A 27040-nucleotide genomic window follows, 5' to 3' on the forward strand; every position below is an offset into this window, starting at 1 on the left:
CTTTAAAAAAAAAAAAATAAATAAATAAAAAAAAAGCAGATCTTTTCTATCTCTCCAGGCCTAAACAAGTTTCCTGGAGTTAAACACCTCTGCAAAAATGGCAAATCATCTTTTCCCAAGCAGATAAAAACTGGTAAGGAAAGCTTATATAAAATTATTTTCCATTGGCACCACACCCTGAAACTCCTCCACATTATTTACCCAAAAGCCAATGACAGGTGTTGGCACTGCAAAAAGGAACTGGGATCTCTCAAATACATATACTGGCACTGCCTGCTTATCAAACATTACTGGGAATCAGTTCATTCTTATCAAGTATTTGATACCTGATTCCCTTTTCTCCCAAATCCTACCTGCTAGGCTTTCCCCCTGTCTGGCTTCTCCAAATATGCCAAAAGATTGCTAATCACACTTGCTGCAGCTAGATGTCCAGTAGCCCTCAAACGGAAAAAGGTAGAGCCACCGTTTGTCACAAAACTCTATGCCAGAATTAGAAAATACTAAAATATATATGTGAACCCTTACCTTGTAAAAAAAAAAACTAATTCAGTTTAAAGTGCTACTAAAATCTATTTTTTCCCTCTAAAAATAATAAAAAAATTTATACTAACCTGCTCTGTGTGGTGGTTTTGCACAGAGCAGCACAAATTGTCCTCTTCTCGGGTCCCTGTTCGATGCTCCTGGTCCCTTCCTCCTGTCGAGTGCCCCCACAGCAAGCTGCTTGCTGTGGGGGCACCCGAGCCGAGTCGCAGCTCTGTGTGTCCACTCAGACACGGAATCGCGGTTCGGCCCTGCCCCTCTTTCTCCTGATTGGCTGACAGACTTTGACAGCAGCAGGAGCCAATGGCGCCGCTGCTGTGTCTCAGCCAATCAGGAGTGAGAGTCTCGGACAGCTGAGGCACTCATGCATATCGCTGGCTAGAGATGGGCTCAGGTAAGTATTGGGGGGCTGCTACACACAGAAGGTTCTTTATCTTAATGCATTACGTTATAAAAACCTTCTGCCTTTACAACCACTTCAAAATAGGAATGCAATGCAAAACATATGTGTATATAAAAAAGCATTATAAATGCTGGGGGTGAAGCCTGCAGGGGGGCTGTGTGAGCACGAGGCAGAGAAACAGCAGTACATTAATCTTCCCAGTGATTACCTGTGCAGGGGGACGTGCCAGCACAAGTCTGACTATTGGAGGACAAGCAGTAAACTGCAATGGATGTGCTACCATGCTTAGTGTAATCAGTTTGAATTAGGAAAGCAGGACTGGCAGGATCACTAGATATTTTACACAAAGCACGATATACAAAAAATGTGGAATCTCAATTTACATCTCCATGACACCCTTGAACAGTTCAATAAAATCTGGGAGCTGTGGCATCTCAAGGAAGACCCAACATGAGCCCTCCCGTGTAATTCTCTGCATCTATTCCCCTTTATACTCTATTCAGTTCTTCCTATACATTTAACTTCTCATCAAGCGATATTCCCAGAGTAAATATAAAGGGTGGAGCCCCGACTAACATAACTAGCTCAAGGCCCATGAAGTAGCAGTGATTACTGTTCTAGATAGCCCCCAGCACAGTTATGCAGAAGCCTGCCTGCACATTGTAGTAGAGTTGTGTTTGTAGACAACTACCCTAGCAGTGAATTTATTCTTGTGCAAGCAATATTATTTCCAGAAATGTTCATGCTAAAACTAGAACACTATTTAACTGAACTATTGTTTCCACCTTATCTCTTCTCAATACAGACTAATTCTTTTTTGGAGATGCCACCCTAAATAGCAATGTATTGTACATTGCTATAATTATTGCACACTGTGAAATGTCGATGATTATCTTGTTTTCTCTTCATGTTATTGTACTTTGTTTAAATTCAATAAAAAAGCTAGTTAGAAAAAAAAAAAGTTTCCTGGAGTTGAGCTTTAACAGATAAGAGAACTTTTGTTTGATAAGCTAAAATATTCTTTATATATGACTATAATATATGCGAATATTTACTTGCCCCCTGGGTCTTACTGAAGAGTTGCCAAGTGGTGATATTTAAAAATTAAAAAAAATTGCTGAAATAAAAAAAAAAAATAAATAAAAAAAAACTTTACATTTAGTGGAGGCTCTCATACTGCAGGGATTTTTGCCTAGGGTAAAAATCCCTTTTATTTACCTTACCTCTCATTCCCCCAACATCTAGTGATCTTTTCTTCCCTCCTACACTCCAGGCTGTGGGCAGGCCCTCAAAATCCTTACTTACAATGTAAGTGACAACATCAGAGCTACAACCAATAAATAGAGCCCTAAAAAGAAGTGGCTTTTGGGGCATTAATTGTATGGAGAGGAGGAAGCCTGAAGGAGTGAGGGATAAAGCAAGTAAAAAATGTATTTTACTAGTATGCAAAGCAAAAAACAAACATTTAGTACTGCATGATAGTTTTTCATTTTGTTGGAATTCAGCTTTAAATTTATCGTGTGATAATATTATCCATATGATCACAAGATAAATTTAAAGCTGAATTACATTGGGCTGAAATAGAACAGAAGAAACCCAATGTATAGGCGGACAGAATGCAAAGATAATCTTCTAACACAATACTGTAAAATAGCGGTTCTCAACCGGGGTGCCACCTGAAATTAAAAAAGGTAAAAAAAGGCATTCAGATCCAACCGAGTTTCCACTTGTTCCCTGTAGTAATGTGATCTAAGCCTTAGACTGGGGTGCCTTGAGACTGAAAATAATTTTCAAGGGTGCCTCGACTGGAAAACGGTTGATTAATTCCAAGTTGAAAAGAAAAACTAGAGGGACACTGCTATCCTATGAACGGGGTCTATTTTTCCTTCGGACAGAACTGCACACTAGATCACACCATAGCTTGAAACTGCAGTGTACTATCTTTCTTCAAACAAAACCAAATTATTAATAAAAAAACAGGAGGAATAAAAACACGTTCACAGTTTTTTTTTGTTTTGTTTTTTAACAAAGAATGTCCCATCTTCTGTGGTTTATGCTGGGTAATCAGCATTAGTTTCTACTAATTAAACTGCCATTCGCCGTTCACTAGGCTGCCAATTACAAAGTCTGCACCACCCACCTCCCTGATTTCCACAAAAGCGGCTTGCTATATTGAAAGAGCCCTCCTGCACTCCTTCAGTGGTAGCCTGTGTTTCTTAAGTTACAGGTTTTGGGGCTGATCTGAGGTCTAAAGGGGCAGGTTCTGGGGCTGATCTGAGGTCTAAAGGGGCAGGTCCTGGGGCTGATCTGAGGTCTAAAGGGGCAGGTCCTGGGGCTGATCTGAGGTCTTAACGCAGTGTTGTGTCTTGGTCTGGCCACAAGGCCCAGGCAGCACCCTGCAGGGGGGGGGGGGGCGGTCAGCGAAAAAGCCCCCCGACCAGTGGCGGCTGGTGTTTTTTTTTGGGGGGGGGGGTGGCTCTAATCAGTGCTTCAAAAAAACACCCAACCCGCATTGGAATCCATGCATCCGGTGTCCTGAAAGGGGCCAGATGCATGGATAGGGGGAGGCGGGAATGGATAGGAGGGCAGTGCCCACGTGCACTTAAAAGGGAGGCCTTCCCTGCCCCGACCCATCCTCCCGCACTCATACAGTCCCCGGAGGCTTGCTGTAGTGTGGCCCAACGGGGGAGGAGCAGTCCATCCCGAGTGCCACACATGGGGGGGGGGGTGTCAGGCCAGCAGCAGCTGCAAGGGGTCCTGTCATTGTAATGGAGCCCATCGTGTTGCCTGCAAGATGTTTCCCATCTTCTGGTTCCTCCCCCTCTCGAGTGTGCCTTGTATCTCCTGCCATGTGAAGAACCCGCCCCGGTGATGCCTGCTGCGGCTCCCTGATCTTCTCTCCAGTGTGCAATCCTGCACATAGCCAGCACACTGTAGACATTATGCAGGGTAGCAAGAAACAAGGGACTCCAACAGGAAAAAAAAAGGTCATGCGAGTCATGCCTGTCACTTCACATCTCCCTGTGTCTGCTCAGGAACTACACATTCTAGCATGCCCAGCCAGACACAGGCTGCGGGGGCATCATGGGACTTGTAACTGTGGATTAAATGCTGAGTATAGGAATAAATAGGGGATCAGGTCACATTCCTGCTGACCTGTTGGGGGGACAGGACCAATATTGTGTGCGTACCCATCCAATGCTGACTGCTGGAAGTTCTCCTTCATCAGGATTTCATTACTCCAATCTGATTTCATCCAGGACACAGTATCCTTTTACTAAACTTTTTTGATTTTATTAATATTTTTTGTGTTATCGCACTGTATCGCTGCTGCTTTTTTTATTTTTTTTTATTTTCTTCATTTCTACCAGCACAGTTACATTTTTGCTTTTATATCCTTTTACTAAAGCCCCGTACACACAGTCCAAATGTCGGGAGACATCGGCCAGTTCAATAAAACACGTCCAACATTCGGCCCGTGTGTATGTCAGTCTGTCTGACAGAAACCAGTCGTTTGGGCGGCTTATGTCTGATGAGCATGCTGGATTGCAGCATGTGCAAAGTGCCTCAAATAGTCCACATCCAGTGAAAATGCATGTACTGCAAAGTGCTCTGTGGTATAATCAATACATCATTTACACTAATAAGCTGTGGTATTATGAAACTGATAAGGCACTCTTAAGCTGCACTGATATGCTACACTAGCTGCACTGATATTCTACACTGATAGGCTTCACTGGTGGCCCCTGATGAGGCTGCACTGATGAGGCCCCACTGATGGCCAATGATGAGGCTGCACTGATGGGCACGAATATGCTTTATGTTAATATTGTTAAAGTTGTTAATATGTATTTTTAGAACTTAATTCTGCATAAAACATTTAAAGAGGAAGTAAACCCTGATGAGTTTACTTCCTCTTTCATTCCCTGCAAAGGCAAAGCATAATGGACTACTATGCATCACATGCGCCGTAGACAGCGGTGCCTGTGTTCGGGCAAATATCTCCTAAACCGTATAGGTTTAGGAGATATTTCTTGGACCTACAGGTAAGCCTTAATCTAGGCTTTCCTGTAGGTCAAAGTGTGTTGTAAGGGTTTACAACCACTTTAACAGTCATTACCCAGAACAGGTAGGGTAAGTGGTGGTGAGTAACTCTTAAGGCCTGGCTAATGGCTCGGGACTTGACATTTTGAGGCCTGCATTGCACATTCACTTCATTCCCTGCCCTCAAGGAGCTTTAAAGTAGGCACCTGCTACTCGCTTTTACAGAAAGGAAGAGGTATACCGCTAAGAGGAAAAGGTGGAGCCTAAAGAGGAAGGGGTGTGGTTTACAGGTGACAGGACTTAAACAGCATGGGGTGTGGCCTTGACAAGAAGGGGTGGGTCATATTTAAATTAAGGGGAGGAGTTTAGTCTGGCCTAGGGCAACCAAAACCTAAATACCCAGCTGTCTTAACGGCAGGTCCTGGGGTTGATCTGGGACCTGAAGTGGATGCACTAGGACAGATCTGGGACCTGAAGTACATGCACTGGGTCTGATCTAAAGAGATTTACCAAATGCAGTGATAACATGCTCATGCACAGGTTTCTGGAGAAAAAAGAAAAACAGCCCTCTCTGTCCATGGCAACTGTCCTCCTATACACAGTGCTGAAAAAAGTAAAAGGGAAAGAGAAATAACTGCTGCAAGCAAATACACAGCTTTTCCTTTATACACTTCTGTACATGGCTTCCAGTAAGCAAAGCAAGCAACAAGCACACAGTTACCGAAAGTTGAGCTTGTCAGGATCCAGGGTCAAAGAATCCAGGTCCAGATTGTCAGGATCCATTTCCATTTCCAATCCTAAAAGAGGATAAAAAAATAAAAATAAATGTGAGAACAGATCTAACAAGAGATTTGTGCTTACAGAGACCAAAGAACATCTCTAGCATTGTAAGGATTATCATCATCCAGTATTTACAAGATGCCAGACATTTATATAACTGTGTAGAATATCTCAGAGCTATCTTCTTGGATACTAAAAATAAATATGAAAGAGTAGAGAAAGCCTTGTTAAAGATTTATACTGTAAGCTCTAAATTAAGTCTTGGCAAAGCTTAGGGTGGCTCATACATATGACTGGTTCATGAATTTTAAAAAGGGAAACTATAATACCTTTTTTTACATTTACAAAAACTTTACATGGACATTTTATATCATTGTATGAAAATGTGTATAAAATATCTATTTTACAATTTTTACACCACATTGTGTGGTACTTTCATGACCCATAGTTTGCAAACCATACTTTTTACGAAAGCCTAGCACTGCTTGTTCACATTTACTGCTTAACTTACATGGTCTCTGTCTGCTAGAGGGAGGTGGGTACATTAATAATCTTGCCTTGGCCGTGTGTCTATAAAGCGATCTAGGTCCGAAACAACAAATTAATCGACAACTAATCGATTATGAAATGAATCGATTACTGTTTTCATAATCTATTAATCGGCCAGTAAGATAATAGGTTTAAAAAAAAAAATTTGCCCTTTTTTTATAGTTAAAAAAAAAAAATAAAAATAATAAAAAAAAAGCAAATAATCGCTACTGTAAATATTACTTTCACTGTTCCACAGTAAAAAAATGAACCCCTTAGAATAGTGATTTGCTCTTTTTTGTACTATAAAGGGTTCATTTTAATTTTTTTTAAAGCATAAAAAAAAAAATGCAAACATGCAAATCGCAGCAAAATCAAGTTTGCAAAAATCAAAACACACGGCAAAAAGCACTGCAGAAACAGATCAAAAGCAAACTTCATAGGTGTGCACTGTGCCTTATGCTGGCCACACGGATCAATTTTCAGACGAGAATATTCATAGGAAAAATCTTTGTACATTTGTTTTAAAATGAATGCAATTTCTGAACAAAAACCACCAAGTTTTCTATTATTTTTACATTTTCTCATTACTGTGGTTGAAAACAAACGTCGATTTGACTACACTAACGATTAGAAAATCGAACAAACGTTCTTAAAATTACATTTTTTTTTTTGAAGGAAGATATTGTTTTTGTATGGCTTGCATATATTACAGTTCTGTTGGAAAATCTGCAAAACAGTCTTTTTTTTTTTTCTTTAAATAAAAAAATTTGATCTCTGAGTCTGATGATATTTACCAGCTTCCACCCCTAATAGTATATACAGTATATCTCTTCTGTCTGTTATTCTCAGAGTGGATTAGAGATTTTGCGCCCTAACCATATAGTTGGTTATTTATATTTACCACAGTATAGAGATATTTAACAATAAATTGCCTTTTTTTTTTTTTTTTTTTAAATTACATATTAACTATATTATACACCACACATTTTTAAGGTTATTAACCAATTAATCAAAACAATAATTGGCCAACTAATTGATTATGAAAATAATCATTAGTTGCAGCCCTTAAAACTCCCTTGTCAGATGCAATATACACATTGCAAGGCTTTTAGCGTATTTTAATATGTTTTTACATATTGTTAGTAAATGTATGTAAGCCTTTATAATTCCTAGTTGAGCAGTCTCCCTGTTACTATAAGAGACTGACCTATATGTGCAAAAGTCGTAAAAATGATCCGACTAAGAATGGAACTCGTATCACAGAAGATGCCACTTTAGAAGATTTTAACCATCAGCTGTGCAGCTTTGTCAGCTATAAGCTGCTGGATCAAGGACAGGCGAGTATAAAATACCAACCAAAAAGGTAAAAAAAGTAAAAACTTTCACTTTGCCAAGACTATTCTTTTATTTAAAAAAACCCTACAATCTGAACATTTTTACATACCATAAGATGTTTCCCGTCTAATCTGATTGCATTTCCTAAGATAAGTCTGCCATTATGCATCTCTGCACACTGCTGAGTGCAAAATAATGTACACTTGCAAGGCGGAGTGCCTGCCTCGGGTGACGCCGCCAGGGGTTTCCGCTCCCACCTGCACTAGGAACCGCTACTCTCAGGGTGTCACTGCTTCCCGGTCAAGTGTAATGGACAGGCAGGTCTCCCTCCTAGGGACAGCCTAGGTCTTTTCTGCAGGAGGCATTTCAGAGAATGGAAGGCTTCAAAGAAGGCCCTGGACTGGACGGATGGTACAGAGGAGGCCCTGGACTTGGGGGATGTAGAGGAGGTCCTGGGCAGGACTGGGGGGGGGGGGGGGTGCTGAGGAGGTGCTGGACTAGGGAGTACACCGGAGGCCCTGGACTGGGGGTATAGAGGCCCTGGACTTGAAAAGTGGGGTTGATAAAGGACCTGAATTCGGAGAGCAGAGTGCAGAGGAGGCTCTTAACTTTGGGCAGGCAAGGCAACCAATCAGCTCATAGCTTTTATTTTTTAAAGTTGAATAAGCTGAAGATAGAAGCTGATGGGTTGCCATGCATAGATGTTTCAGATTCTGACTGCACCAGTTTTGATAAATTCCCCTCACTGTGTTTTACATTTCTTATGCCGCGTACACACGGGCGGACTGTATGGCGTACTTAGTCCGTCGAAACACATTTCAGCGGACAGTCCGCTCGTGTGTGGGCTTCAGCAGACTTTTTCAGCGTGCAGTCCGGCGTACTAAGAATTTCGGATTTTTCTAAATTCTGTCCGTCGTACTTTGGTTTCAGCGGACAATCCGCTCGTCAGTATGCTAGTTCGACGGACTAAGAATGGCGCATGCCCAGAAAGGATTTACACGGCGGAAGGGTGCTTTGCTGTGTATTGGACTTCCTATTTCTAGTCCCGTCGTACGTGCTGTACACGTCATCGCGCAAGCTTTCGACGGACTGTTTGGGTATCCGTGTGTGGTCAAGTCCGTTCAGTGGAAAGTACGACGGACTGTCCGTCGGATTGTATGACGAACTAAGTACGCCATACAGTCCGCTCGTGTGTACGCGGCATTACTCCTGCATTCAGTTCAGCACAATCTTTGTTAAAGTGGTTGTAAACGCACAAGCTTTTTAATCTTCATGAATTTATCCAAGCCCCCTCTCGATCCAGCGATGTCCACAAGAGCCTTCGCTGTCTGGGGACTCACACTCCTGATTGGCTTTTGGCTTACACAGCTGTCAGTCACAGCCAGTGAGCCAATCAGAAGAGGACGGGAGAGGAGTCGAACCACAGCTACGTGTGTATATGGACAGCTGCAGCTCAGGAGTTTGCCTGCTTGGGTGCCCCCATAGCAAGCTGCTTGCTGTGGGGACACCCAGAAAGAGGGAGGGACCCAAGAAGAGGAGAATCCAAGCTGCCCTGGGCAAAACCACTACACACAGCAGGTAAGTATAACAAGTTTACCATTTAGAAAAAAAACAAAAACAAGACTTTAATATCACTTTAAGGTTAGCTGTGTGTAGTAAAGGATATGCAATAGAACAGTTTTATTTTATTAAAATGAGTGTACTGAGGTTTGTACTGTCTGCTACATAGTCGGTTGCGGCACAGTCATGAAAGAATAAGGCCCTTTAACCACTTCAGCCCTGGACCATTTTGCTGGTCAAAGACCAGACCAATTTTTGCGATTCGGCACTGCGTTGCTTTAACTGACAACTGCGCGGTCATGCGACGTGGCTCCCAAACAAAATTGGCGTCCTTTTTTTCCCACAAATAGAGCTTTCTTTTGGTGGTATTTGATCACCCCTGCGGTTTTTATTTTTTGCGCTATAAACAAAAATAGAGCGACAATTTTGAAAAAAAAAAACAGATTATTTTTTACTTTTTATTATAATAAATATCCCCCAAAAATATATAAAAAAACATTTTTTTCCCCTCAGTTTAGGCCGATCCATATTCTTCTACATATTTATGTTAAAAAAAAAAAAAAAAAAATCGCAATAAACGATTATTGATTGGTTTGCGCAAAAGTTATAGCGTTTACAAAAATTGGGGATAGTTTTATGGCATTTTTATTAATAATTTTTTTTTTTTTACGAGTAATGGCGGTGATCAGCGATTTTTATTGCAACTGCGACATTATGGCAGACACATCGGACATTTTTGACACATTTATGGGACCATTGTCATTTATACAGCAATCACTGCTATATAAATGCAGTGATTCCTGTGTAAATGACACTGGCAGTGAAGGGGGTTAACCAGTGGGTGGCAGTGTAGGGGTTAAGTGTTCCTAGGGGTGTGTTACTAACTCTGGGGGGCTGGGCTTTCATTTAGTGAACACTGATCTCTGCTCCAATCACATGGAGCAGAGATCAGCGTCACTAGTTGCTAGGCAGAACGGGGAAATGCTGTTTACAAGGGCATTTCTCCATTCAGCCGCCCCGTGAGATGATCGCAGGTATGCCCGCGGCGATGGAGTCCGCGGGACCCGCGACCGGACTCATGGGGGTCCCGACGAGCGTGCTCGCGATGGTAGGGCGCCATTAAAGATTGGACATACCTGTACGCCAATATGCCTGCCCGTGCCATTCTGCCGACGTACATCGGCGTGCGCTGGTCAGAAACCAGTTAAGCTCCCCCACTGTTGATGCAATCTGACTACACCCACAGTGTTGGCATGGCGCTGCTATATTGCAAAAAAAAAAAATTTTAAAGATGTGCTAGCTACGCCACTGGACACTTGAACTGTGTGCACCTTCATGCAAACATTCTAAAGAGCAACCAACCAAACTTTCCCATATATGATCATGTGTTGTGAATATGAAAAAGCATTGGGGAGAAAGCTACTCTTTTTTTAGCTATGAAAGGTTTATGATACCTATGCCTAGGGTTGTACCGAGTATTTGCACAAGTATCGGTACTCGTGCAAATGCAACGATACCTGAAGCCGATACTTTCGGGCTGGTTCTTTGAGCTGTCAATGGGGATGAACAAATGTTCCTCTGTTTAACACCTTATTAACCTTTAATTTACTGTAATCAGCCTTAATTAACTCCCTAGTCTCCTCCATTTATTTATTATTTTCCTTCTTTTTTTTTTTAGTTCAAGTCTATTTTATAAACGATAAACAATTAAAACTTTTTTTTGATTGCTTTGTTAGTGAACATTTTCACACATATATATTGAACATATATTTACACATTTCACATTAAAAAAAAGTGCAAAATTAAGAAATAAAATCAATTTATTTAATTTGTAAATGACTTTTCAATGCTCTATACCATTGCTGACAGCTGAAGTGTAAACAAAACAGTTGCAGTAGGTATCGGTGAGTACTAAAAAGGAACTCAGTACTCGTAGTAAAAAAAAAAAAAATGTAAAAACTGTATCAGTGCATCCCTACTTATGGCTATAGGTTGGAGCTACAGCAGAGGGCAACCTGTGCAACAGAACCCCAAAACGGGGACCCAGTATACATGTTTCAGGTTACTAAATTGTTAGTGTTATTCATCCTATGGGATTTTCTTTTGATTTTGATGAGGGTAAGTATGCATCTCTCATACCGGATGGGCTGCTGAAGAAGCAGACAACCATTGTAGTAGTCAGTGCTAACACAATGATCACCGCAATCTTCATGGCCCTTTGTCGAGTGCCTTCTATCCTTCACACTGTTGCCATTAAAAAAAATGCCTTGTAATTTTTTCAATGCATGTGTAGCAGCACTGACTACAGCGATTGTCTGCTTCCCCAGCGGCCCCCTTATGTAGAGCTATGCATACGTATGCTGGCCATACACACACAGAATTTCGGCTATTTGCAGACTGAACGATTATCAGTAGGTCAAAAGCGAATTGGCCACTGACAGAATAAACTTGTTTCCATGATCGTTTCCATGAATATAGTTATCTTTGGAGAACAATAAAAACATATATAAAATTATACAAGACAGAATATACTTTTTGTTTCGATTACAACATACACATATACATTATAGTTGAAACATTAAAAGTTTTCGCTTCGGATCCATCGGATTAGCCTGGCCCACAGTCCAAATCGTCTGTAAAGTTGGGTCCACTAATGGCTTGATTGTCAATCGATCTTTCCAAAAATCACCAGTTTCTGCCGAAATTCTGTGTGTGTATGGAGAGCATTAAATTGGTCCAAGCTAGATCAATGCAAGTATGCTATACATATCATACCTGGTGTTCAACAACTTTTGGTACAATAATTTCTCAGTTGGGGAGAGTTCCTCTTCTGTTCCTTTTACCAAAGTCACTCGTGCAGGATGTCACATGAAATGGTCCCCAAAGGGCTCACAGAAGACAGAACTCTTCCCCTCATTATTAGATAGAAGAAAAACCCTCTTTATTAAATTGAATAAAATCATTGTTTCAATTTCTTGCAAATGGGATTTAACATACAGAGTTTTGGTCAGAAGATTAGAAGGGGGTAACACCAGATTAAAATTCTGCACCAAGCTTTCTTTTTACATAAACAGTTCTATTCTCTGTACATAAACCACGTGGGATCCACAGTAAGTGGCTTAGAGCTTAGCATGCTTGAGGCAGCTGTCTTAAGGAGCTGCCGTATAAAGAGAAAACAGTAAAATATCCAACTATACGAAAGAAAGCACAGTAATTCTATCCTTTGTGAAAAGAAACGGTCATAAACCATCTCCTAGCATTAAAACATGCCATGTACCCATCACCTTGTATTATGTACCATGGTCAGATAGAGTTGTGCATTATATATAAAGACCATGGATCAAAATAAATCAATGTTAACCCTGCCATTCCCTGGATATTTCAAGACCCAAATCTGAAACTACAAATGTAGATTGTATTTGCAGATAAATATACACACACACTCACCATCTCACAAAAGTGAGTGGACGGACCCCTCACATGTTTGTAAATATTTTATTATATCTTTTCATGTGACAACACTGAAGAAATTACACTTTGCTACAATGTAAAGTAGTGAGTGTACAGCTTGTATAACAGTGTAAATTTGCTGTCCCCTCAAAATAACTCAACAAACAGCCATTAAAGCGGTTCTGCACCTAAAAAAAAAAAAAATATTAAAAGCCAGCAGCTACTAATATTGCAGCTGCTGACTTTTAATAAATTGACACTTACCTGTCCCAGGGTCCAGCGATGTCGGCGGCAGATGACGAGCGATCGCTCGTCTCTCTGCTGCACCCGCCGTCATCCTCTGTCAGGGAATCGGGAAGTGAAGCATTGCGGCTTCACTGCCCGGTTCCCTACTGCGCATGAGCGAGTCGCGCTGCGCATCTCTTCTGGTCCCTGCTGTGTCCTGGGAACTGTGTGTTTCCCAGAACACAACGGGGGGGGGGGGGGGTCATCTGCAGTGGTCTGTCCCAGAAGTGGGTGCACATACTTTCCTGCATCAAAAATGAAACTGTAGCATGTTTTACTGTGCTGAGAATCGAATATCACTATGCAATTTACCTGCAGCTGCCATTGTGAAAAAGGTGACTTTTTGCTTGTTTTTTTTCCTGTCGGTACAGCAGACCATTCAAATGAATGAGCTGCTGTGCATGCACAAACGCAGCCACTGGGAAACCGGTATAGTGTGAACCTAGCCTGTCCCACAATGTCTATCACCAGACACTGCCACATGAGAATAGTGTGGGCATAAATAGGCCAATTCAAATACCGACCAACAGGAGAATTTAAAGTGGTTGCAAAGGCAAGTGTTTTTTTTTGTTTTGTTTTTTTATCATAATGCAGTCTATGCATTAAGATAAAAAAACCTTCTGTGTGCAGCAGCCCCCCAACACTTACCTGACGTCACTCTCTGTCCAGCGATGTCCACAAGTGTCTTAGCCATCCGAGATTCTCCCTTCTGATTGGCTGCCGCTGCTGTCAGTCAAAGTCAGCAAGCCAATCAGGGGAGAGAGGCCCAGGGTCAGGGCTCTGTGTCGGAATGGACACAGGCAGCTGTGACTCAGCTCGAGTGCCCCCATAGTAAGCTGCTTGCTGTGGGGGCACTAAAAAAAAAAAAAGTTATGGATGACAGATGCTCACAGTAACCTTCTATAGAAACACCAGGGTTAAAGGAAAAATAACGACTTCATTGAAAACAAACAATTTAGCAAAAAGTAACTAAGTTAAAAATACCACATTACCACCAGTGCAAAAGATAAAAAAGACAACGTTGTCAATGTGGATACACGGAGCTGCTAGCAGCACACCTCTATCATGCATGTCTTTCATTCACACCACCAGTCTATGGGGAAAAAAGGAATGGAATTTCAATGGAGCTGAACGATGTAAAGCACAGATTGCACAATGAAGATTGCAAATAGGGAATCACTGCTGGAAAACCGTGTATAGGTTGCTGTTCGTGGATCTGTCATTGAATGATCACCCCAAGAACAGGAAGTGCCTGTAATTTAAGGTGGGTGTCACAGAAAGTTGAAGCCTGGATGGATCACTGCTGCAGGATCAGCTATGTTATTGTGCAATGAAAAGGCTGAAACTGCACTCAGGTAGATAATATCAACAATGGAATCTTCTCCAGAGAAATTCAACTGTGTCTTGGATCAGGGAATGTATGGGCAGATCAGGTGTCAGTAGTCCCGCTCAATGAAGACAGGAGGAGGTATACGAAAACCATCATTGCCAAAACTTGAAAGGTAAGACCTTTACTCACGGTCGGTGAGATGGCACCTTTGCTTTCACGGTGTCTGTCAGTCCCATATTAATGCAGATAGTCCAGCCAAATTAACAATTTGTTGTTTCCCAGCTAGTGTAGATCCATATCCAATGGCTATAATATCAGCATGGGTGTCTGTATAAGCAGCTCTCTGACCACAGTGATGATGTCACGCTGACATGTTTCGCCCGCCAATGAGCACAAGCTTCTTCGGAGCTGTGACTCGGCTCAGGTGCCTCCAATAGCAAGCTGCTTTCTGTGGGGGCACTCAACAGGAAAAGAGGCCAGGAGCACAGAAGAGGGACCTGCGAAGAGGATGATCTGGGCTGCTCTGTGCAAAACCAACTGCACAGAGCAGGTAGGTATAACATGTTTGTTATTTTTATAGAAAGAAAAAAAACAGGACTTTAGTATCACTGTCTGGCCTCAAAGTAATACACGGAGATTAAACAATCCTCCTACATAAGTTATACCCTTTTATCTGCATTCTTCTCTTCTCTACATCCATTCAAAGTCCAAAATGTATAAAGCGTGTCTGAGCTGTCAGAAAACAGGGGACAGAGAGCTGAAATTACACATTCCAGATCCCAGTGAGGAGAGCTGCAAGAGCTGACGGGGATGGGACACGCACCCTTTCACAAAGCACACAGGAACAGAGCTGAAAGCTGTTAATCATACACAGTGTGCTGAAGATCCCTCCTCTGTCACCTTTTTTCACCTGGTATCAGGAAAACTTGTCAGGAGCGATTCATGCAAATAGCAGAGGAATGGGCAGGCAGACAGAAGCAACACAAAACGAGTACCCACTATAGAGGGATATGCTTTGTTCATATTTCACGTCTGAGGTTTACAACCACTTTAATCTGGATTGGTACCTGCTAAATATAGTGATTATAATGGCTAGGAAAATTTGGTATGAATTATGAAAATACTTTGGTATTGAACACAACCAAAGCCAAACCTTATTAAAAAAAAAAAAAAAAGCAAAGTGAGAGGAAGTTGCACAGAAAAATGAAGTTCTGTACACGGCAGTATATACAGTGCTGCCACGTGCATCAGACAACATTTATAAAAAAAAATGGATTACCTCACTGAATAATGCACGCATGAGCACAAAGATCTTCATCTCATCACCACCATGAAGGTCATGACACGGCCTCTCTAGGGTGACTCACCGACTCATGTTTCAGCAGGCTTAGAAATTGCACATGAGTAACACTGCACTAGTAAAACAGCGCTGTATATATTGAAATATATTGTATGTATATTTTGAAATGCATTAATCCTTTCACTGTCTGAGCCATTTTCCCATTTTTTTTTACAATTTAGGCCTGAAGATTAAGTAAAACCCCTACGACAGGGGTGTCCAAACTTTTTTCAAACTGGGCCAGATTTGATGAAGTGAACATGCAGGCCGAGCATTTTGCCTGATATTCTTTGAACCATTAAAATTCAGTCTAAAGCCTCATACACACGATCGGACTTTGTACAAACTTTCCTGTGGATTTCTGTACAAAGGGCGTCGGCCAAGAACTTGTATTGCATACACACAGCAGGACTTTTTCAGCCAACTTTCACCAAATCACGTGTTTTTTCTGCTCTTTACCACCACCTTTGGTCAACTTCTGTATTGTTGTCTGATCTTTTGCATTGGTTCTGAGCATGCGTGTTTGCATTTTGTACAAAAGTACTATGGTTTTCTGTACACACGATCAGACTTTGCTCCATCTGACTTTTGTTGCCAGAAAGTTTGTCCGTTCGCACAGCCAACAAAAGTCAGATGAAAACCGAAAAAGTTTGTCAGATGGAGCGTACACAGGGTCAGATGTTGCTCCAAAACAGCTAATTTGCATGTTTGTTGTCAAAAAGTCTGATCGTGTGTACGGGCCTTAAGTGTGTTCGTCCGAGCACTAATACACTGCCCAACAAGAATTCTGGTGAAATGTGGTGAAGAGCTTGGGCATGTTATTTGGGGATATATATCTCTTTTGTGGCCCCCCCAATGATTAATCCCCAAGTGCCGCTAAGGACTAAGGATGAGCTTGGGCGTGTTATTTGGCTATACCATATTTATCGTCATATAACACGAACCTTCAATTTAAGGGGAAAGTTTCAGGAATTTTTTTTTAATTTTAACCACTTGCTTACTGGGCACTTAAACCCCCCTCAGTCCCAGACCAATTTTCAGCTTTCAGCGCTGATGCACTTTGAATGACAATTGCGCGGGCATACAACACTGTACCCAAATGAAATTTTTATCATTTTTTTCCCGCAAATAGAGCTTTCTTTTGGTGGTATTTAATTACAGCTCGGAGTTTTATTTTTTGCTAAACAAACAAAAAAAGATGCAAAAAAAAAAAAAAATCATGTTTTAATAGTTTGTTATAAAATTTTGCAAACGGGTAATTTTTCTCCTTCATTGAAGTGCGCTGATTAGGCGGCACTGATAGGCTGCACTGGTGGGCACTGATGGGCTGCATTGGTGGGCACTAATAGGCACAGATAAGGCAGCACCGATGGGCACAGATAAGGCGGCACTGATGGGCAAAGATGGGCACAGATAAGATGGCACGGATGGGTGGCACGGATGGGCACTGATAGGTACCACTGATAGATGGGACTGATGGGCACTGATAGGTGGCACTGATAGGTGGCACTGCTGGGCACTGATGGGCGGCACTGCTGGGCACTGATGGGCGGCACTGGGGTGCAGCACCTTTGAGGCAGATTGTGGGCACTGCTGGGTGGCACTGTGGGTGGCACTGCTGGGTGGCACTGTGGGCAGCACTATGGGCACTGCTGGGTGGCACTGACGGGGGGCACTTACTTTTAATAAGTGGGGCACTGCAGGGGGCAGGTGGGCACTGGCAGGGGGCAGGTGGTCGCTAGCAGGGCTGGCCGTGATCGGGACTGATGTCCCGATCACGGCCGCCGGTGATCGGCTTTTTTTTTTTCTCCTCGCGCTGTCAGCGCGAGGAGGAATAATAGCCGATTACCGGCTCCATTATATCACATGATCAGCTGTCATTGGCTGAGAGCTGATCAGGGGTCGGGATCGACCCCTTGCACGGATCGGTGATCAGGCGAGTCTCATGGACTCGCCGATCACAGAGCGCGCCGCGCGGGGCGCGCAAGCCGCTCGTAAAAGGAGATCCGCGCTGTAGCCGTCAATTGACTATAGCGCGGATCTCAAGTGGTTAAATAAAGAACTGTGAAGCAAAATAAGGGTCATCTGCAGCCTCACCACTGCCATCAATGCAGCCTCACCACTGCCACCATAAATGCAGCCTCACCACTGCCGCCATAAATGCAGCCTCACCATTGCCACCAGTGCAAACTCACCGATGCCCATCTGCAGCCTCGGAGGAAACAGGGAGGGGGTGGTGGGACAAGCACCGACAGATTACATACAGGAGAATCTGCTATTTACTCAGCGGCCTCTTTAATACAAAGTCCCTTCTCCTATGATAGACAGAGCAGTCGTCCAATGGCAGCCCAGGAGATGGGACTTCTTATTACAGACGTCGCCAAGTAAACAAGGTGTTAATTTTGATTTTGTAACATAAAAACTATATAAGATGGAGTGTAATTACAGATGTGTAAAGTGCACATAATAGAATCACTTACATAATAAGGAGAGTGGATCAAGTTTTACCACTTAAGCCCCAGACCATTTTCCAGCTAAAGGACCAGGCCCTTTTTGCGATTTGGCACTGCGTCGCTTTAACTGACAATTGCGGTCGTGCGATGTGGCTCCCAAACAAAATTTGCGTCCTTTTTTTCCCACACATAGAGCTTTCTTTTGGTGGTATTTAATCACCTCTGCGGCTTTTATTTTTTGCACTATAAACAAAAATAGAGCGACAATTTTGAAAAAAAAGTTCAATATTTTTTACTTTTCGCTATAATAAATATCCCCAAAAAAATATATAAAAAAAACATTTTTTTCCCTCAGTTTAGGCTGATACGTATTCTTCTACATATTTTTGGTAAAAAAATAAAATAAAAAAAATGTGCGTTTATTGATTGGTTGTGCAAAAAAATTATAGTGCCTACAAAATAGGGGATAGTTTTATGGCATTTTTATTAATTTTTTTTTTTTACTAGTAATGGCGGCAATGTAATGCCGATTTTTATTGGGACTGCGACATTATGGCGGACACGGACAATTTTGACATATTTTTGGGACCATTGGCATTAATACAGCGATCAGTGTGATTAAAAATGCACTGATTACTGTAAAAGTGTCACTGGCAGTGAAGGGGTTAACCACTAGGGGGCAGTGTAGGGGTTAAGTGCGAGTGTGTTATTTTTTTACTGTAGGGGGAGGCGTGACTTGGCGTGTGACGTCACTGATCGTCTTTCCCTATGACAGGGAACAGACGATCAGTGACAGGCTCACTAGGAAGCACGGGAAGAGGTTTGTTTACACTTACCTCTCCCCGTTCTTCAGCTCTGTGACCAGATGGCAGGACACCGGCAGTGATCGGGTCCGCGGGTCCCGCAGCCACGGAGCTCAGGACCGTGTCGCGAGTGTGCCGGCGGAATGCGTGCGCCGTGCCATTCTGCCGACGTATATCGGCGTGAGGCGGTCCTTAAGTGGTTAACAGTCCATAAGAAACAGAAATACCCCAACAACACACACTCATACCTTCACACTTTCACTCATTCAAACCTGCAATACATGCGACCCCATAAGGACAGCAGAGGTCTAGGATGCCTCCATGCATTGGATGTTTCATATAAGGCAATCTGTGATTATCAATTTTGGCATCTTGACAAAAAATAACATTAGGGTACATTAGTAGTGGGCCTACTGGGAAAGTTGTGAAGAAAGGACATCCCCCCAGAAATCCTCCGAGACATAAAGGTTGCCAGATTTTGGTGAATTTCTTAGGGCATGGCCCTACTCTTGTATATCAGTTTGAATTTGGGAAGGACCCCATGAACAAAGCGCAAGAAGGCATGGGCTAAAAGGGGACCCACATCCTTCCAGTGCAATAGGATGGTTTTGCATGCATAAAATAATAGTATACATAGCAAAGTCCTGGCGTGGGTACAGTGGACATGGTCATTTAGTATTCCCAAAAGTCCCACCTCCGGGGTGTGAGGTATTGGTAGATGAAGTTTGTGGTCGAAGAAAGCAAACAATTCCTTCCCGAAGGATTAAAGTCCGGGACAGGTCCAGAACATATGGAAAAAGTCAGCAGAAATCATATCACATCTAGCACATGCAATATCCTGTCCCAGACCCATCCAGACCAGCCTAGCTGGTGTATAATGCAGGTGGTGAATAAACTTAAATTGTACCAGTAGGTCAGCAGTGTTATTTACGGTATGTCCCGAAAATATATATCAGTTGCTTCTTCAGAAAGCTCAGGCATAGAGACAATAGCCATTTGCGATGAGAGTTCTGAAAAGGATCAGCTCCCACCAGCTGGAGGTGACCATAGAAGGTCGTCACCAGTTTGGCAATTTCCAGGAACGACAGGAGATCTTCAATAGACGATTCCGTGAGCTCAATGGTCAAAGATCAAACTGTGCCAGAATGACGTGTCTGAGTAAGAGATATTTGAACAATAATTTATTGCCCAGGTCATATTTAAATCTGAGTACATCAAAGGATAGTAAGGTATTCTCTTCGACTGTGTAGGTTAGGTGTGTAATACCAAATCGACTCCACCATGTCGAGTCCGGGTGACTGAAGAGCTCAGGGAGGTTGGGGTTCCACCACAGAAGAGTCTGTGTGGAGATACCTATAGAAGACTGTGTCAGAGTTCCCCCCCCCCCCCTCCAGGCCATAAAGCTAACCTCAACAGGGGAGAATCTGGAACCACCCAATCTCTTTGATCTATGGAGTTCATCCCGTAGAGATGTAGGAGGTTCAAAGAGGTTTAATAAAAGTGCCGTGGCAGGAGTTAGTGGGTCAGAATGTAACCATGCATGGACATAGATAAGTTGGGAAGCAATGAAATAAACTCCTAAATTTGGGCAAGCCAGGCCGCCTGTAAGGAGGACCTGGCTATACAAGGTTGGCAGCTATTCCAGACAAAGGAGGAAAGAGTGGAGTCTATTTTCCCAAATAACTTTAGTGAAAAAGACTGGGGCAGCTCGAAAACAATAGGGAAATTTTGGTAGAAAAATCATTTTGAATATGTTTATGCGACCAATTAGATTAAGGGGCAATAATGACCAGGTATGAAACCTATCATTTGCTTGACTATAGGAGTGACGTTAAGTTCTTCATATTTAGAGATGTCAGTATGTATTTGACTACCTAGATATTTAAAGGAGGATATCAATTCATTGTAGATAATTAATAGGAAAGGGGGGCCTATAAGAAAGGACTGAGATTTTTCCCAACCCACCTGTAGTCCCAAAGCTGCACTGAACCCCTCCACTACACACAGCAATTTATGAAATGATCTCTCCCTACCATCCAAATATATAAGGGCATCATCCGTGTAGAGGAAGATCTTCTCCTCCAGTGGACCAGAGCAGATGACCCCTATATCTGACGTCTGTTGCACCGCCAGGGCCAGCGGCTCAATGGCCAGTGTGAACAGGAGTGGAGAGATAGGGCACCCTATCTATAAATCCAGTCTACAAATATTGTCAAAAGTGCTCCTGCCAAGCATAAAACCAGATTGATCCGGGGGTGAGGGACAGAATGACCGTCTGAAGTCTAAGGGCGAGAATCCTTTCTAAAATGTTGGCATCGTTATGTAACAGGGATATGGGATGGTAGGACCCACACTGCAGCTGGTCTTTATCAGGTTTAGTTATAACCACTATAAGTACTTCGTTCATAGATTCATAGAGTTTGGAAGTTTCCCCAGCGTAAGAGAGTCTTGGAATGTCTTAAGGAGCTTAGGAGCTAGTTCTTCTATGTGTGTCTGGTACCACTCTGAGGGGAGTCCGTCAAGGCCTGGAGTTTTATTGGTTGGTAATAAATGTATGGCTGTGGTTACCGCCTCCAACGTAATAGGTTTATCTAAGGAAAGCTGCTGGGGGGTACTAAGTGTTGGGGAGTCAAGTAATTCAAAAAAACCTAGGAAGGCATGTTCTGAGGGGATAGATGTAACATCTTATAATTTATTGTAGAAAGTGGCAATTGCATTTTTCAAAATCATATGATATTAGCGCAATGGTTTATCAAACCCATATTTTCAGTACAAATTACAATAAAGTAAATTTTTGTACACACAAATGCAATGTATTACAAAATTTTTGGTAAAGTATATGGGTTTACATTGAATAAATGGATGCCAAACATGTGAAGCCTTAAAGTTGTAAATTGTAAAGGTCCGTTTTTTTTTTTTTTTTTAATAAAAAACATGTTATACTTACCTCATCTGTGCAATGGTTTTGCACAGTAGACCCCGATCCTTCTCTTCTGGGGTCCCCGGCAGTGCTCCTGGCTCCTCCTCTGCATCAAGTGTCCCCCCACGGAGAGCCGCATACCATGAGAGCACTCATGCAGGCATGCTCCCGAGTCCTGCTGCTGCATCCATTAGCACAGACAGCAGAACATGGCCTCGCCCCCTGTGTCACAGGATTTGATTGACAGCAGTGGGTGCCAATGGCTCACATTGCTAACAATCTATCCAATGAGGACCAGAGACAGCAGCTGGAGCTGCTTAGCTGGTTCTCGTCGCTGACGAGAATGAGCGTACGGGTTCAGGTAAGTAAAAGGGGGGCTCTGGGGGGCAGCCACAAAAACTGAGACTTTATATCTCCTTTAAAATTGTGCATGGCTCTGAAACTTTGGTACCCAAAATTGCCCATAGGCGAGGTTTTAAAACCCCGATATGTATTGGTTGAGCGTTAAAACTGAAATAAAGTCACTATACTCACCTACCCTCTAATGTCCAAAGTACATGAGGTTTCCTTCGCCGGCATTTTCATTGGTTCGTGCAAAATGTCATAACTCCTGAGCATGGGTCAGTCATCCTGGCAAACTGGGACCATGCCAGTGATATAAGCTGAGCTGCAATTTTTAGGAAAAGACCTTCAGTTCTACTTTAACTGTGAATAATGGCCCCAGAATTATTGCTTTTATTCAGATGTTCGCTGCAATACCCAATGTGTTAAGCAACTGTTTTCATATGCAGGCACAACCAACACATCTGTTTACATTCCTATGTGCTTGAATTCCCCCACACAGTTTATCCTGCTTCTAGGGTCTGTGTTGATGGGCTTTGGATGTGTGTTGATGGCATCAGTTTCAAAGGCTTTAGTTTGAGAGCTGGCCATAAATTATACAATTTTCTTGTTCCACTTCCTTTAGATTTACCTTCAATTATGTAGTTGGAAGAGCCTGCCTGATTGTATACAAATTGAAAGTGTTTATGTTTGACATCAAATTATATGGTTTTGGTAAATCTAAAATAAATTTCTACAATGTATGGCCAGCCTAAGGGGATGATTCAGAATTCTTGGACAGGTATAAAGCAGAAAAATACTTACTTTACTCCTTGCTTCAGCAGGCTTCTTTCCTGCTAGTTAGAGGATGAACAACTGGTCACTTGTATGAGTGCTACCTTCTCTTGCACGGCTGATCCTGCATTGTACATGAAAAAGTTGAGGACCTGCCCACATTCCGGGGCTGTAGTTGATTGGATAAGAGTGGTGGCCATCAGAGAGGAAAGGAATAAGCTAAGCCAATTACTCTTATCTGTTTACACCCCATCCAGCCAAAATAAACAAGCAATTAACCCTTACTGTATGGTAGGGGTGTTGAAAATAATCGATGCAGAATATGGATGAATCGCAATTGTATCAATGATGTCATCCCGGCGCACCTCTGTCAGAGTCCACCCTTCCCTCCTCCTCTCCGCCTGTCACGGAGCTTGCATCTGAAATACCCAGGGCGGTCACTCACTTTTGCCTGGATCACACACAGCGGGCATTTCCCACTGTATCACAAATCTTTCATATGAATATCCACACACAGATTCAATTTCCTGGCACTGAATCAGTGTGCTGCCTATCACACAGTCTAGGAGGCGGGACTTTGTTACAGTGTGCGCCCGGATATCCATATTTTTCTCCTCACGCTGACAGCTTCTGTTATGGCATTGGTCCCGAGCAGGGAGAGGCAAAGCTGCCTCATATGTGCCCACAGTACCCACCAATCAGTGCCACTTATCAATGCCCACCAGTGGTGCCAATCAGTGCCACCTAGCAATGCTGCCCATCATTGTCGATCAGTGCCCATCACTGCCACCCAGTGCCCATCACTACCACCCATCAGTGCCAACTTATCAGTGCCCATCAATGCAGCCTATCAGTGCACATCAATGAAGGAGAAAAATTACCCGTTTGTAAAATGTATTAACAAAATATAAAACGTTTTTTTTATTCTGTATTTTTTTAATTTTAAACAAAAAAATAAAAAAAGCAGGAGGTGATCAAATACCACCAAAAGAAAGCTCTATTTGTGGGTACAGTGTTGTATGACCACGCAATTGTCATTCAAAGAGTGACAGCGCTAAAAGCTGAAAAATTGGTCTGGGCAGGAGGGGGTGAGACCCCTTTCACACTGGGGCACTTTGCAGGCGCTATAGCGTTAAAAATAGCGCCTGCAAACTGCCCTAAAACAGCTGCTCCATTCACTCCAGTGTGAAAGCCCAATGTGAAAGAGATCTAAGCAAGTGGTTAACAAACAATAGCTGACACTTTATTTAACCCCTTCGAGACTAAGGGTAAAACAAATGTTAATGCCTAAGCACAATTTTGCAACTTTGACATGCGTTAGTAAAACCGTACATATCATAACAACTGCTTTGTGCATCCAGGTGGATTATACCTTTTTTTTTTTCCAAGACAAATTGGGCTTTCATTTGGGGGTAAATGCTTTTTTTTTTTTTTTTTTTTAAATCAGTTAGGAAAATTGGCCCAAAATAATTATAAATTAAATATTAAATTTAGCTGTATATTTCTTGTTACTTCCATAACCTATCAACAAAGAACAACCCAAAATAAATTCTACTGCTCCCAAGGATTGCAGTGATACGTGTATATCATTTGTTGTTTGTACATGTAGTACAGCCCAGAAACAAGAGTGCACATTTTGCTTTTTTAACCTTCATAAAACACACTGAAGCCAATACTTCAAAAAAATACTGCAAAAAAAAAAAAAAAAAAAAAAACCACACACACCACACACACCTTGAAAAAAAATGTTTTTTTTTTTTTTTTAAATCATGGCCAAGATATACTGATCCTGACTTTTGACCCTTACTTGATCCAAACACTAACCCTGGCACTGACCTAGATCAAATCTTAATCTAGGTTTTTTTTTTATTATTATTATTATTTTATTTTACACACACTTTTTTTTTATCTCTCTGCAAGGAGTAAGGCTGGGTTCACACTTATATGACAAACGCTCCGACATTGGGAGATCATGTCGCATGATGTGTGAAAATCAATGGGATTTATTTACTAAAGGCAAATCCACTTTGCACTGCAAGTGCACTTAGAAGTACAGTCACTGGAGATCTTAGGGGGGACATACAAGGAAAATAAAAAAAAAAAACTGCATTTTTGCTTGTACATGATTGGATGATAAAATGGCGTGGGGTACCCCCAAAATCCATATCGGACTCTTATCCGAGCATGCAGCCCGGCAGGTCAGGGAAGGGGGTGGGGACGAGTGAGTGCCCCCCCCCCGAACCATACCAGGTTGCATAACCTCAACCAGGGTGGGCGCTTTGGGATAAAACACCTTGTCCCCATGTTGATGGGGGCAAGGGTCTCTTCACGACAACCCTGGCCGTTGGTTGTCAGGGTCTGCGGGTGGGGGGGGCTTATCGGAATCTGGAAGCCCCCTTTAACAAGGGGGCCCCCAGATCCTGGCCCACTCTACCCTATGTGAATGAGTATGGGGTACATTGTTCCCCTATCCATTCACCTAGAAAAAAAAAAAGTGTCAAAAATAAAACAAAGTACACAGGTTTTTAAAGTAATTTATTAAGACAGCTCCGGCATTGCTTCTGATTTCTTTGTCCCTCTGCCGGTTCTTCTCCCCTCTCCACTGATGTCTTGTAGCCCTCTCCGGTTCTTCTGCCTTTGTCTGCTATCTTCTGCCTCTGCCGGGTCTTGTCCACTCTCTTTGCGTTCTTACCGGGTATTCTCTCTCTGTTCTTCCGATGTTGACTCCACGCTCTCTCCTGCTCTAATGCTGGGTGCGCGGCGTGCCACTACTTATATTGGCATGGGGCAGGGACACCAAGTGACGCCATACGGAGGCCCGCCCCTTATGACGTCACCACCCATCATGCCCTAGGAAGAGCCCCGGTGACCCTGCCCCATGCCAATATAAGTAGTGGCAAACCGCGCACCATGCATTTGAGAGGGCGAGAGCATAGAGTTAACATCGGCAAAAGAGTGAGAAGACAGCGAACAAGACCCAGCAGAAGACAGCGGACAGAGGGAGAAGAACCGGACAGGGCTAGAAGACATCGGTGGAGAAGACCCAGAGAGGGGAGAAGAACCGGCAGAGGCAGGAGGACATCAGCAGAGGAGGGAGAAGAGCTGTACTGTTTTTTTGTTTTTTTTTTTAGGTAAATGGGTAGGGGTACAATATCCGATACTCATTCACATAGGGTGGGTGGCCGGGATCTGGAAGCCCCCTTGTTAAGCCACCGCTCACAGACCCCTGCCAACCAACGGCCAGGGTTGTCGGGAACAGGTCCTTGTCCTCATCAACATGGGGACAAGGTGCTTTGGGGCAGGGGGGCATAGTACTCACCCCCCCATGTTGAGGGCATGCACCCTGGTGCAGTTGGGGGGGCACTTGTTCGTCCCCACCCCCTTTCCTTACCTGCTGGGCTGCATGCTCGAATAAGGGTCTGATATAGATTTTTTTTTGGGGGGGGGGGGGGGGGCTCACTTCATTTTTTTGGCATGGGGGTTTCCTTTAAAATCCATACCAGACTGAAGGGCCTGGTATGCTCTTGGCAGGGGGAACCCATACTGTTTTTTTTTTTTATTTGGGTGGGGGATTCCTCCTAAAGATTCATACCAGACACAAAGTGTCTGCATTGTCCGGATCAAAGTCGGATCCCCATTCATTGAAGTCGAATGGATGTCAGACTTCAAGTCGCATGGCAAAGTCGGATCCACAGCCGTACGACTGTCATATCATACCAGCATGAACCCGGCCAGAGAGAGCGATACAATGATACAATGTATCTTTCCTCTCCGTTCACAAAGAGAAACACAGGGGCAAGCTTCACAGTGACTGAGCACTGTGATAGCCAATCAGGTGACCCCGATTGACCCTCAACCATGAATTTCAAGTCCCGATTCTTACACTGACTTGCACTGTGGAAGTAACAAAGATTCTTGCAACAGAAAACTGATGCAACCACATTAAGGTTTCATGTACACGCTGCCTACATTTACTGAAGTTGCTTTTGGCGTTGTCCCGCAGCCAAAACATTCCTATCCTGAAAGCGGTTCTTCCTTGTTCAGGAGAGGAACATCTCCCCAGTGAGGACACAACAGTGAAAACCTGGCAGAGATTCTAGCCCTTTTATACTCTATAAAAAAATAAAAAAAAGGGGGCGGGGATAACAAAA

At 42.9% G+C, this 27040-nt stretch overlaps 1 protein-coding gene across 1 annotated transcript in view; it reads right to left on the reverse strand.

Annotated features, from left to right (window-relative positions):
• Positions 1-27040, reverse strand: part of INPP5K (inositol polyphosphate-5-phosphatase K) — a 97769-nt gene that overhangs the window by 68515 nt on the left and 2214 nt on the right. Inside the window, exon 2 of the mRNA XM_077480555.1 lies at positions 5709-5784. Coding sequence (XP_077336681.1) covers positions 5709-5776 — 68 coding nt within the window. The 5' untranslated portion in view covers positions 5777-5784. The remainder of the gene's footprint in view (positions 1-5708; positions 5785-27040) is intronic.

Source organism: Lithobates pipiens, unplaced genomic scaffold (genome assembly GCF_037356315.1).
Source record: "Lithobates pipiens isolate NorthernLeopardFrog02 unplaced genomic scaffold, aLitPip1_a1.2 Scaffold_16, whole genome shotgun sequence".
In the NCBI taxonomy this organism is placed as follows: domain Eukaryota; kingdom Metazoa; phylum Chordata; class Amphibia; order Anura; family Ranidae; genus Lithobates; species Lithobates pipiens.